Below are 14,554 nucleotides of genomic sequence, written 5' to 3' on the forward strand. Positions count from 1 at the left end.
AATACTTTGTATTTCTCTTTACCTTTTTGTTTGTTTGTTTTGTTTTGACTGCCACGCTCCTGTTCCACACTCCAGACTGGTAGGTGGCGGTAATGCGCCTGATAAGCTGGTTGCCAACCGCCAATCAAATCAGAAGAAGAAGAAGAAGAAGCGGAAGAAGCGGAAGTAGCAGTAAACAAGAAAAGGCGGCAGTCGCGTTTCGCAAATGACTGAGTTAACTTCGGGAGGTTAATCTATGCCTTAAACGTCGAGCCACATTTACTGTAGCCTACATTAGACAACAATGTGTTCAGTTGAGTCTTTGAGAGAGTTTGTCAAGGAGCGACTAACTGCTGCTGCTGAAGAAATATTGGGAGCTTTTAAAAGAACCATCGTCGAGCACGAGGAAGAGATCGATCGGCAGCGCACACTGTTGGATATCGTTTTGAAGCCTGAAATAAAGTTACACAGGACAGGTGTGTAAAGTTTAATTAGGACATATTTACTGTCGTGTCTGTATATTTGCTGTAGCATCACATTAGTATGCTGTTGGTGTTGTTGTGCGTCCCTCCAGAGCTCCCACAGCAACATGTGTGTAAGGAGGAGGAGGTTGTCACGGAGCAGCAGCTCTGTACTGAGGAGAGGAAGTCCAGTGTGGACCAAGAGGAGCCAGAGCCTCCACAGATTAAAGAGGAAGAGGAGGAAGTGTGCAGCAGTCAGGAGGGAGAGCAGCTTGTAGTGAAGCAGGAGACTGATGGCTTTATGTTGACTCCTGCTGATGAGGAAAGTGAGCACAGTGAAGATCAGACTCTGGACTTCATTCATGATGACACTCAAAGTGCAGCAGAGAAAGAGTCTGTCGTCATCATACCAGTTATAAGCTATGTGATACCAAGCAGTGACCACCAGCTGCTCTCTCACAACTCTCGTGTAGCTGAGAGCCAAGATGAGGAAGAATACCAGCATGGAGACTCAGGATCAACTAGAAACACAGAGCTTCAAGCAGAGAAAAGACGTCATGAAAGTGAAATTAACAGTAAGAGTCCACACACCTCTGCTGTGATAAACTTAAATACAGGTAAAAAGCCTTTAAAATGTGACATAAGTGGGAAAGTTTTTGAGCGCAAGTCAAAATTGCAGAGACACCTGAACAGCCACACAGGTGAGAAGCCGTTTTTTTGCAAAACATGTGGGAAAAGATTCAGTTACAGATCAGGATTGACCGCTCATATAAGAATCCACACAGGTGAGAAGCCATTCCTTTGCAAGACCTGTGGGAAAAGATTCAGTAAGAAGTCAGCATTGACAAGGCATTGTAGAATCCACACAGGTGAGAAGCCGTTTTCTTGCAAAACATGTGGGAAAAGATTCAGTCAGAAGTCAGGATTGGAAAAGCATTGTAGAACCCACACAGGTGAGCAGCCATACCTTTGCAAGACCTGCGGGAAAAGATTCAGTGATAAGTCAGGATTGGAAAGGCATTGTAGAACCCACACAGGTGAGAAGCCATACCTTTGCAAGACCTGCGGGAAAAGATTCAGTGATAAGTCAGGATTGGAAAGGCATTGTAGAATCCACACAGGTGAGAAGCCGTTTTCTTGCAAAACATGTGTGAAAAGATTCAGTGACACATCAGCATTGAGCGCTCATATAAGAACCCACACAGGTGAGAAGCCATACCTTTGCAAGACCTGCGGGAAAAGATTCAGTAAGAAGTCAGGATTGGAAAATCACATGACAATCCACACAGGTGAGAAACCATATACTTGTAAAGTATGTGGGAGAGCTTTCAGACGTAATTGTTATTTGTTAGTCCACATGAGGACTCATTCAGATGAGAAGCCGTATACTTGCAAAACATGTGGGAGACACTTCAGATCTAGCAGTAACTTGACAGTCCACATGAGAACACACACAGGTGTAAAGGTGCATCACTTGAGCACAGAGGTTCCAGCTGAAGTCACACATATACAGGAGAGAGACTGTTTACATGCAAAACGTGGCAGAGCTTTCAGAGGCCTGTTCCATAAAGCATGCTAAGAAAAGTGGGGAGTGAAGTCCAAATCCTAAATTTTGATTGAAATTGCAGGTCTGGAAAAGTTAAACTAGTGAGATAAAGAACAAAAGGAGGAGACTGCTTTAAAGTTTGAATGAATTTTATACTTGCAAGAGTCATGGAAAACCTGGAAAAGTCATGGAATTAGTCAAAATCATTATAAGTCACAGAACTTGTTTGTGTATAATGAAATTATTAGAATCATCTTCAGTGGATAACCCTCCATATAATGTAACATAATGGCAAATTCATATGCGTCAATGTGTGACAGTGTTTGTTTACCATCAAGTGTGTTTTGTCATTTTCTCCCTCAGTTTGTCTCTCCCTTCCTGTGTGCCAATTATGCACAGTAATAAACTGATCCCAGAAGATTTGTCCTGTTGTTGTGATCTTTTGTCAGGGTGTCTACAGGTCCTTTTAAAATAAATTAACGTTTTCATAAGGCCTTAAAAAGTTTCCCAAAATAAACCAAATACCAAAATAAAAGACATCTGTGTAGTTATTGCTGCCTTTTTATGAGCCACCAATGATACTGAGACTACTTGTTACAGCCCGGACACTGATATTAGAAATGATAATTGCCAACCATTTGAAGCGAAACACGTGAAAACCTCATGTATTTAACTGTCGGAACTTAATAGTGTAACGAGAGTCACTGGAAGTGGGCGGAGGATTGGCACGAGCGGGCTGTGAATGGACTGGACATGGCAGGAGGAAATGATGGATCAGAAAGTGAGTTAGGAGGAATGGTAGCAGGTAGCGGGAGAAATGAAAACTGGAAAGCTGTGGAGAAAGGTAGTAGCAGGTGAAAACACAAAAAACAGACAATATAATGAAACTTCTCACTCAGAGGAAACTGAGAATGAGCAACATAATTTCAGGAATACCCACAAACAAGTTGGTAGACCAAGTGAAGGACAATAGGAGCAAGGGTTGCCGAGGTGAGACGCCTAAAGACAACGCATAATGGCGAGAAATGTGATAGCTTGGCAGTTATGATTGTGTTTGACCAGGAAACACTTCCATCCAAAGAATATGCTGACTATATGTGCTACGAGGTCAGACCTTACATTCCCCTGCGTTTGAGGTGCCTTAAAGGGAAATGTCAGTTTATTTCAACCTGTCTCCTATCATCCTAAATTTGTTTCAAGTGACTAGTGACATAGAAATAATAGTTAGCATGTTAGCTGTTAGCCTAGATACAGCCGTGGCACACCTAGTAGCATCAGACCTGTTAACACGTAAGTGAAAGGGCAACCTTCAAATGCAAAGTTAGTCCACTAAAAAAGCTCTTTTTCCACAAAGACTGCCACATATCGTTAGAATAAATGTCAGAGAACATATAGAAAACTACATGTAAGTGTGTTGTCTTACTGTAACCGTGTGCTGCCATGTTTGTTTACCATTATGTCTGCTTTCCAAAGCGCAGCTGAAATATGGCGAGAACAAGCAGCGATCCCATACCGTGCCTGAAATCTCGCGAGAACAAGCAGCAACAGCTGGAAGGCAGAACCGGACAGTAGCCTGAAAGGTTCATTCATTTATTTTATGAAAGATTTATAGAATAATGGCTGACTTTTTGCCAGACTTCGACTTTGTGGAGGAGGAATTTGATTTTGCAGAGTTTGATGGCCGCCCTTATTTATTTGAGCCAGAATACACTGACGAAGAGCTTCGTGAAATTGAAGAACGGAGGAGGAGAGAAAGAGAGGCGCAACAGGTAGAGGACGAGAGAGGAGGAATGGCTGCTGCAAGGCTTCGTAGCTCTGGAGATTGGTGGTATTTCGCAATATTTCAGCCGCGCTTTGGAAAGCAGAGCTAAATGGTAAACAAACACGGCAGCACACGGTTAAGGTAAGACAACACGTTTACATGTCGTTTTCTATATGTTCTCTGACATTTATCCTAACGATATGAGGCAGTCTTTGTGGAAGAAAGCTTGTTTAGTGGACTAACTTTGCACTTGAAGAGTATGCCCTTTCACTTACGTTTTTACAGTTCTGACGCTAATAGGTGCGCCTCGGCTGTATCTAGGCTAACGGCTAACATGCTAACTATAATTTCTATGTCACTAGTCACTTAAAACAAATTTAGGATGATAGGAGACAGGTTGAAATAAACCGAAATTTCCCTTTAAGTGTCAAAAATATGGGCATGTAGCAGCAGTCTGTAAAGGCAAACAAGATGTGGAAGGTGTGCTGGGGAGCATGAGTATGGGAAATGTGCAGATGGGGCTAAGCTTAATTGCAGGAACTGTGGGGGGAAACACAGCTCTGCTTACAGGGGGTGTGAAGCAAGTAAGAGAGCTGTAGAAGTACAGCAGATCAAAACATCGGAAGGAATGCTGAAGCAGTCAAGAAAGTAACTTTACAATCAGGCAGAACAAGCAATAACCAGACCGTGGCAGAGAATAAGAAACCAAGATCATGTGAGGGATGTAACAAGGTCAAGGAAGACACTCTGATTGTGGGAAAAAATGATTTTATCTTGTTTATGGTTGAGGTAATAAACTGTTCTGCACAAACGGAAAGGAAAACAGTTAAAGATCAAAATAATTTAAGTCAGCGGAAAAGTACCTGGGAATCAAGGATTCAGGATGGGAAGAAGTTGAGGAAATGTTCAGTGGGGAAGCATCAACTTCACAAGCGCTATCATGGAGTGGTGGCTCTTCATGGTCATCACTCCCACAGTGGGATCTGGTACTGCAGGGTTAGACAGCGATTAGAAATGATAGTGTGAACGGTAAAGGTGGTGGGGTAGCAACATTTGCGCAAGTGGGAACAAGGTTTAGTGAGATAGGTGTTGGAGAAGAACATGAATCAGTAACAGTCAAAATGTGGACACAAAGAGATACGCTAACAATAATTATTACCTCCACCAAGGAGGTTATGTTATGCCTGGAATCAGAAATCAAAAAAGCTCAAACAAATGGGGAGATGGTGGTAACTGTCTTTTTTGATGTTGAAAAAGCATACGGCATGTTGTGGAAGGAGGGACTGCTGATCAAGTTAAGTAAATTAGGTGTGGGTGGTAGGCTCTATAACTGGGTGATGGACTTGTTATTAGACAGGATAATAGAGGTCAGGGTGGGTACAGAGTACTCAAAGTTATATAAAGTTGAAAATGGAACCCCGCAAGGCAGCGTTTGCATTCCAGTACTATTCAATATAATGATTAATGACATCTTTCAAAAAGCTGAAAGAAATGTAGGAAGGTCCTTATATGCAGATGACAGGGCCTCATGGATAAGAGGACGAAATTTAACATTTATCCAGAAAAAAAAATGCAGGCAGCAATTATGGCAGTGGAGCAGTGGGCGAACGACTGGGGCTTTACGATGTCTGCTGCAAAGACACAAGATATGCTTTTCCAGACGACATAAAGACGTGACTGTAAAATGATATGGTCAAACACTCGAGCAGTCCAAGGTAGTTAAATTCCTCGGGGTGATATTTGATAAAAAGCTGATCTTGAAACAGCATATGAGCAAAGTCACAGAGAAATGTAAGAAGGTTAATAACCTCTTAAGATGTCTGTCGGGAAGGGACTGGGGAGCTACCAGAACAGCACTATTAAAAGTATCAAGCATTAATGAGATCAGTATTTGACTATGGATGTATAGCATATATGTCAGCAGCAGACAGCCATCTGAATAGAATGGAGGTGGAGCAGGCACAGGCATTAAAGGGGCAAAAAGCGAAATCGTTTCACCGCTAGGTTTGCTGTTGTGCACTGCCTGTAGACCAAAACAAAGTGTGTCATGAGCCACTCCTCCCTCTACCTAGTTGGGAAGCTAGCGGAGGCTAACTGGCTGTGCTTCCCTCCAGTCATGCTGCGGCTAATGCCTCGCCAGCCGCTCCCAGCTAGCTCCGGATTGTTATTGAGGTTAAAGTGGGAGAGGCAGCGGATCTGTGGGGCAGCTGAGTGAAGTGGAGCCTGAGGAGAAAGCACCGGTTAGCCCCGGTTTCATTCCGCTCTCTGCCATTTCATTTCGAAAATATGCGCTGCCATTGCTCACTGGCTGTAGCCTTTTATCCACCTTATTTTTCACGGAAACACAGAGGCAAAACAGAACTCAGCCAGCTTCCATTTTTTTGTGCGACACTTCCAGTCCAGCACTCTTGACCACTGTGTAAATGGGAATCGCCTTGTTGTTTACCTTGTTGAGTTTAGCTATATAAATATATATCTCACATTTTTCACGTCACTATATCACCGTTTAGACTAATCTGATGTTTGTAAAGTCTATAAACACAATGATTGAACAAACATTACTATTTCTGTGTGTGTAATTAATAACATGGTTATTGTAGATTAGCTGGGCTAACCGTTAGCTGTTAGCCGTTTTTCCAGCGGATGTCTTAGTTACAACATGATTGAGCTAAATGGAGTAGTTTCATGTCATATCCGACAACGGGAGGCTTTTAACAGATGACGTCCTGATGTTAGCTTTGCTGCTGCTGTTAGCTGTCCCTGTCAGCTGCAGTCACTGATGCTTTCTAGACATTGTGATTTCCCAAAACGGAATAAATACCACACAGCAACACAAAACTGCTTTGCTAGCTCAATCATGTTGTAATGGTTGGATGGTTGATGCGTACATGCTGATTCGCGTACTATCACTATGGCTTATCCGCGCATCACTATGGCTTAATAATCAACTCAGTCGATAAAAACAACCCGTCCTGTTTTAGGAGTGTATGTCGCTGACAGAAAGAAAGAAAAAGAAAAAAAAGATAGAAAAGCAGCATACACCTCACATATTCATACATTCACATGAACGTACATGAACGTGCAGCCGGACCGGCTTGTAAACAATGGGCTGGAGATCAACACAGAGAGAGGGTGTGTGAGGTCATGCTATAGGGCCTACTCCAGATGAAATTACACCTCTAGTTCTTCACATAGCAATTTTTTAATTCCTTCAATCTAGAAATGATGAATTTCGCTTATTGCTCCTTTAAGGGTCTGCAGTGGAGCCTTTAGAACCTCCCCAGTGGCTGCCATGCAAGTGGAGATAGGAGAGCAACCATTAAGAATAAGACAAACTGCAATAATGTTAACATACTGGGTTAGGCTGACCAAACGTCCTCTTTTGCCCGGACATGTCCACTTTTCACGTCCCGTCCGGGGCGTCTGGGGCGTCCGGGTTTTTTTTTTATAAACTGATGATAATGTCCGGTTTTTCGTGTGTTTGTGTGTGTGTGTTAGAGTGCGGCATGGGCTGCATATTTCTGTCCGAACCCGAACCGAGCCCGACATTATTTAATGACCAAAGCACTGAGTTTGTGTCACACAGCTGTTACGGTTACAGGCTATTTAACAGGCCGGGCGTGCGCCATGGGTGCTCAGCATAGAGGGAGACCTCCGTGTTTGAGACGGGAGCGGGAGGTGGGAGGTCCGACGCTTCCAGCGAAAGGAGAGGGAGAAATTTAACAAAATAAGATAAAATAGGAAAAACCTGTTTCCCTCTTTTATTTTATTTTCAGCGTTTAATCAAGGCGGAGGCGGGCGGCTGGAGGTCCGAGACTTCCAGCGAGGAGAGAGGTAGAAACAAACAGCCAATGTGTGCCTCTGTGTGTGTTATGTTCAGGTGTTGTCACGTAAAATAACAGTGCCCAAGCAATAAACAGGACAGACAATAGGATTTTATTTATTTTTACACTACATTTTCACTGAAAGCTGACCGAATCCGACCCGAGCCCGAATACAATTTATAGCTACATTTTTAACCAAACCCGGCCCGACCCGTCGGGTACCATCGGGCTCGGATTGCCACACTCTAGTGTGTGTATGTGTCCCCTATTGGGGCCTATCTAAATTTCTGTCTTTGAGAGATATTATTTTGTAATATAACTGAATTTTCTATCCATACATATAAATTTTAAATATATTAAAATGATAAGGCATCTTTGAGTAAACTGCGAGTATCATTTAAGTAGGCTATGTCGTGGCCGGCTGAGTGTCCTCTTTTTTGGAAATCAAAATATGGTCACCCTATACTGGGTCGATCTTCAGGGACACTGTAGCTCACACCCTGCTAAAGCAATCTTAGAGGATCGTTGGGAACACAATGAAAGTAGGTGTTTCAGTTTCGGATGGGTAGGAAATGCTAAAGCAGAGAGCCTTGGTCTATGCAACACAGCATATAGCCCAACAGTCCCATATCCAGACATCCCTCCAGACATCCCTCCATGCCTGCATTCTCCAGAGGACTTTGGGTAAGCGGCAGTAGCTCAGTCCATAGGGACTTGGGTTGGGAACCGGAGGGTCGCTTGTTCGAGTCCCCGTCCGGACCAAAAAAAATGGAGCGTGGACTGGTGGCTGGAGAGGTGCCAGTTCACCTCCTGGGCACTGCCGAGGTGCCCTTGAGCAAGGCACCGAACCCCCCCCCCCGCTCGGGGCGCCTCACTCTGGGCAGCCCCCTCACTCTGAGATCTCTCCACTTCGTGCATGTATAGGTCCTGTTTGTGCATGTGTGTGTCTTTCAGACCTGTGTGTAATTGACAAGAAAGAGTGAAAACATTGAATTTCCCGTCAGGGGGATTAATAAAGTGAATAAACTTAAACTTATTTGTGACTCCGTCTGTTGATTTGAATATATGACAAGAGCTTAAAGGGAATTCAAAGCAAACACAGGCTGAGAGGATTGTAGATGTGTACATAGAACAGCATTTTAATGATAAAACTAGGATTTTCACTGACGGCTCACAAGACCCTGAGACCGGAAGGACAGCAGCTGCCATCTACATTCCAACATGTAAAAATGCCATTAAGAAAAGAACCCCTGATCATCTTTCAGTACATACAGTTGAGCTCCTAGCTCATTATGATAGCGATGCAGTGGATAGAGGAGAACAACATTAGAAAGGCAGTCATCGCATCAGATAGCTGGGCAGCACTCACTAGCATCGAATCCGTTAAGTCCTGCAGGCTAGATCTGTTTTTTCAAATTCATCACTTCATTTACAGAATGTTCAATAAGGGCATGACCGTCTGCTTTGTTTGGCGTCCTGCTCATGCAGGAGTAGAGGAAAACGAGGATGCAGATATTTTGGCAAAGCAAGCACTTAAATCAACGGCAGTCAATATGGAAGTTCCTTTAAGTACACCTGAAGGCAAAGCATTTATCGAAAAACAGATGTGCAAAATATGGCAGGAGTACTGGGAACTGAATGAAACTGGCAGGCATTTTTTCAACATCCAAAAACACGTTGGTTTGGGAAGAAGGCTGAGCACGAGCTGGAAAGAGGAGACGGTCATCACCCGTCTAAGGATAGGGCACACTGGGCTTAACCAGTCATTGTGGAGGACAGGGAGACATTCAATTGGTCTCTGGCAGCAACACTGGAAAAACTGCTAAACTTAAACTCAGCATAGGAAACCTCATTGGGGCAGAAGCAGAGGGCAAAACATCAAAGCATCTATTGAAATACCTAAGGGACACTGGATTAATGGAGAGGATATAGAACTTTGTATTTCTCTTTACCTTTTTGTTTGTTTGTTTTGTTTTGTTTTGACTGCCACGCTCCTGTTCCACACTCCAGACCGGTAGGTGGCGGTAATGCACCTGATAAGCTGGTTGCCAACTGCCAATCAAATCAGTAGAAGAAGAAGAAGAAGAAGAAGAAGAAGAAGAAGAAGAAGTGGTAGTAGTGAACAAGAAAAGGTGCCAGTCCCGTTTCGCAAATGACTGAGTTAACTTCGAGAGGTTAATCTAGGCATTAAACCTTGAGCCACATTTACTGTAGCCTACATTAGACAACAATGTGTTCAGTTGAGTCTTTGAGAGAGTTTGTCACGGAGCAGCAGCTCTGTATTGAGGAGAGGAAGTCCAGTGTGGACCAAGAGGAGCCAGAGCCTCCACAGATTAAAGAGGAAGAGGAGGAAGTGTGCAGCAGTCAGGAGAGAGAGCAGCTTGTAGTGAAGCAGGAGACTGATGGCTTTATGTTGACTCCTGCTGATGAGGAAAGTGAGCACAGTGAAGATCAGACTCTGGACTTCATTCATGATGACACTCAAAGTGCAGCAGAGAAAGAGTCTGTCGTCATCATACCAGTTATAAGCTATGTGATACCAAGCAGTGACCACCAGCTGCTCTCTCACAACTCTCATGTAGCTGAGAGCCAAGATGAGGAAGAATACCAGCATGGAGACTCAGGATCAACTAGAAACACAGAGCTTCAAGCAGAGAAAAGACGTCATGAAAGTGAAATTAACAGTAAGAGTCCACACACCTCTGCTGTGATAAACTTAAATACAGGTAAAAAGCCTTTAAAATGTGACATAAGTGGGAAAGTTTTTGAGCGCAAGTCAAAATTGCAGAGACACCTGAACAGCCACACAGGTGAGAAGCTGTTTTCTTGCAAAACATGTGGGAAAAGATTCAGTCAGAAGTCAGGATTGGAAAGGCATTGTAGAACCCACACAGGTGAGAAGCCATACCTTTGCAAGACCTGCGGGAAAAGATTCAATAAGAAGGCAGGATTGGAAAGCGGTCCCCTGCCAACACTGTCCCGCGGGGCAGAACGCTTCAGTCGGCTACTCTCCCTCAATTCATGGGTCCAGGCTGCCTGTAGCACCTATGGATTCACTTTTATCGACAATTTTAACTTATTTTGGAACCGGTCCTCTTTTTTCAGGGCTGACGGGCTTCACCCGAGCAGGCTGGGCAGCCGCATGTTAGTGGCTAACATTCAGCTCACTGTTCAGTGTGCCCCATGTGACTGACGTACATTGGAAGCACATGCCCCCCTGGTTTCCTCTTTGGTTCATCCCCAACCCACTCCCACATCCACATCCATCCCAGTCAGAATTTCAAACAGATTTAACAGAACAACTTCACCGTGGACCAATAGCAACCCCAAAAACTTAGTTCCCCTCACACCTGCTCCACACTCACCACATTGTGATGATGAGCGCACGTTCAGCACAGACATTAACCTGGCCGTGCTGAACGTGCGCTCTCTTTTAAATAAAACTTTTATCATAAATGACCTGATTTTAGATAACAAGTTGGACAGTATTCTTTTAACAGAGACATGGCTTGGCACTGACGCACCTGTTGTTCTCACCGAGGCCTGCCCACCAAATTTTAATTTTTTATTTTCTACTAGGGGGGGTAAAAAAGGAGGCAGAACTGCTTCAGTCACTAAAAATTTGCTGCACTCTACTGAAGTTTCTTTTAACAGCTACTCATCATTTGAGTATCATGCCTTTGTTTTTTGCAGCCCTCCTATTCTTTGTATCACAGTTTACAGACCACCCCACCTCTTTTATCACTGATTTTATCACTGATTTTTCAGAACTATTATCAGTCATACACACCACCTATAACAGAATTTTAATAACTGGTGATTTTAATTTACATGTTGATAATACCTCGGATCCAATGTCCAGAGAATTTTTAAACCTTTTAACCTGCATGGATTTTAAACAGCACGTCACACAGCCGACTCACAACAGAGGACACACCCTGGACCTGGTCATAACCTATGGCCTGTCCATTGGTGTGTCCTCTGTTGTTGACCTGGCTGTGTCTGACCACTACTGTGTGTATTTTAACATCACCAGTTTTAGCCATCAGGAGGCCCCAGTGAGAACAGTGAGGAAACGCTACCTAAATTCTGAAGTGGCTGCAAATTTTATCGAGATTTTACAGAGCACTCCTGCTGAAATTTTACCTGCACCCTGTGATTTTATTGTGGACAATTTTAACAGTAAATTAAAGTCAACACTTGACTCAGTGGCTCCACTTTTAACCAAAATCAGAAAAACAAAACCTACACCCCCGTGGAGAAATGATAACATCAAAAGACTGAAAAGAAAATGCAGGAGTGCAGAGAGGAGGTGGAGAAAAACCAAACTGACAGTTCATTTTGAAATATTACGCAAACAACTCAAAACCTACAATAAAACAGTCAAACAGGCAAGAATATCCCACTTTTCAAAACTCATTTCCGATCATAAAAACAACCCCAAATTTCTTTTCTCCACCTTCGATCTTTTAACCAGCACCAATTTTAATAAATCATCCAACATATCAACAGATGCCCTCTGCGAGGACTTTGCAGACCACTTCAGAGGTAAAATCGATGATATCAGGTCCAGTCTTTTATCCCAATGGAATGTAATTTTTAACACACCTGGATCATTGCTTTTACCTGAGGAAACACTGGAGAGTTTTGTCCGGGTTGATGCAAGGACACTTGGTCGAGTTTTCTCCCAGGTAAACCCAACAACTTGCCTTTTAGATCCGATTCCCACATCACTTTTAAAGACATTCTATGGATTCTTTGAGGCACAGATTTTAAATATAGTGAATTACTCTCTTCAGACGGGTGTCTTCCCCACTGCCTTCAAAACGGCGGTGGTGAAGCCCCTTCTGAAGAAGAGTAATTTAGATCCCAACATTTTTAATAATTACCGACCTGTATCCAACTTACCGTTTTTAAGTAAGACTTTAGAAAAACTGGTTTTTAACCAAGTAAATGATTTTTTAAAAAGAAACAGTATTTTAGAGAAATATCAGTCTGGTTTTAGGATGAACCACAGTACCGAGACAGCCCTTTTAAAGATTTTAAATGATGTCAGGTTAAATGGTGATTCACAAAAACTCACAGTCTTGGTACTACTGGATCTAAGCGCTGCCTTTGATACAGTAGATCACCACATTTTATTAAACAGACTCAAAAACCTGGTGGGCCTCTCTGGTACTGTTTTCAACTGGTTCAGCTCTTATCTCACAGATCGTTGTTTCTTTGTAAGTATGGATACATGTTCCTCCAGAACGCATGAAATTAGGTGTGAGGTGCCCCAAGGGTCAATTTTAGGTCCAATTTTTATTCTGTGAAGCACTTTGTGCTGCATTTTTAATGTATGAAAAGTGCTATACAAATAAAGTTTGATTGATTGATTGATTGATTATATCACATCATACTCTAGCCTAGGTCACTGTTTTAGTAAGTCAGAGGCTCATACTTATTTTTTTTTCGTCCATGGTGAACAGCAGCAGCTCAGGTGGTGGAGTGAGATAAACCTTTAGTATGACAAAAAAAAACTGTTAGTGAGACAAATACTCTTTGAATTATTGAATATTATGAATATAATATGTTTAAAATAGTTACTATACCTTTGGCCATGTGAAGGCATTTTAGTCTCTGGAGGCCAATGTTCAGTCATCTGATGGTCTGAGAGTGGTGTCTTGTCTTCTCTTTAAATTTTGCAGCTTTGTTCTTCTGTCAGTGCCGTCGTCTTCAGTGGTGACCTGGAGAAAACTCTGTGTGTGTGTGTGTGTGTGTGTGTGTGTGTGTGTGTGTGTGTGACAATGACAGAGAGATCTGGTGCTGGTGTTCAATTGAACACAGACCAAGGTGACAGTTTGTCGCCCCGCCAGATGCAAAGGCAACTTCATCTTCCTCAGCCCCGCCAGACGCAATGGCTACCTGGTTCATCGCCAGCCTTGCCAGACGCAATGGCCGACCCTCAGGATGAAAGAAAGGTTGATCAATCCACCGTGCAATGAATGAGGAGATACTCCCTAAACATCCCAGTGCAAGACGCTACCTGGGGTCCTAAAAGCCCGCCAGACGCAAAGGCTACATGCATGGTGGGTCGACAACCCTGCCAGACGCAAGGGCTACCTGTGGCATCGCCAGCCTTGCCAGACGCAAAGGCCGACCCTCAGGATAGAAGAAACATCCATCGATCCACCGTGCAAAAATGAGGAGATACTTAAAGTCCCAGTGCAAGATGCTACCTGGGGTCCTAAAAGCCCTGCCAGACGCAAAGGCTACCTGAGGCTTTTCTTGCCCAGCCAGACGCAAAGGCCAGCCCTCAGGGTTGAAAAGGGTGAATCCAATGGCCCCAGGGCAAAACGCTACCTTGGGTGTCACCAGCCCTGCCAGACGCTAAGGCTGCCATGGGAATCATTGGTCCTGCCATGATGTTTCATGCAGGATATTCAGCCCGTCCATGGTAGACTCAATCCCAGTCACCCTTCAGCCCCCCTCTCCCTCTTCGCAGCAGTCTCCTCCCCATCACTGTCTTCCCTGGTCCTCTTTGTGGCCATCTACCCTACAATCAGAGGCTCACCATCTTCCAAGAGGTTAGAACCAGGGTAAGCAACAGGTGCTCATCATGCTGCAGGAGCAGTATGACAAACACCTCGAGGGGGAGGTGGAAGAGCAGGTTCAGGAGTAGCAGGAGCAGCAGGAAAATCAGCGAAAGGATCATCGGGAAAAGCAGGGGGGAAAGCAGCTGGGAAAGCATAAGGGAAAGCAGCTGGGAAAGTATAAGGGAAAGCAGGAGGAAACGCAGGAGGGAAAGCATAAGGGAAAGCAGGGGGGAATGCAGGGGGGAATGCGGGAGGGAAAGCAGGAGGGAGGAAAGCAGGGGGGAACACAGGAGGGAAAGCGTAAGGAGCATAGGGATAAGCGTAAGGGACAGGGTGCGGCACAGGATATGGAGCAGGGTAGAAGGCAGGAAAAGGGAGAGCAGGACCCTCCACCCCAGGGTGAG

At 44.0% G+C, this 14,554-nt stretch overlaps 1 protein-coding gene across 1 annotated transcript; it reads left to right on the plus strand.

The window, feature by feature from the left end:
- The first annotated feature begins 162 nt into the window (after window positions 1–162).
- On the plus strand, window positions 163–2,401 carry LOC144458287 (uncharacterized). The gene is made up of 2 exons (XM_078168179.1): window positions 163–455; window positions 554–2,401. The coding sequence occupies exons 1-2, from the start codon at window positions 284–286 to the stop codon at window positions 2,017–2,019; spliced, it is 1,638 nt and encodes a 545-aa protein (XP_078024305.1). The 5' UTR covers window positions 163–283; the 3' UTR covers window positions 2,020–2,401.
- Window positions 2,402–14,554: the final 12,153 nt, after the last annotated feature.

Source organism: Epinephelus lanceolatus, chromosome 5 (assembly GCF_041903045.1).
Source record: "Epinephelus lanceolatus isolate andai-2023 chromosome 5, ASM4190304v1, whole genome shotgun sequence".
Taxonomy (NCBI): Eukaryota; Metazoa; Chordata; class Actinopteri; order Perciformes; family Serranidae; genus Epinephelus; species Epinephelus lanceolatus.

Coding starts and splice junctions, on each gene's coding strand:
- LOC144458287 (XM_078168179.1), top strand. CDS start 284: ATGTGTTCAGTTGAGTCTTTGAGAGAGTTTGTCAAGGAGCGACTAACT. Junction 456..553: donor AATAAAGTTACACAGGACAG/GTGTGTAAAGTT, acceptor GCGTCCCTCCAG/AGCTCCCACAGCAACATGTG.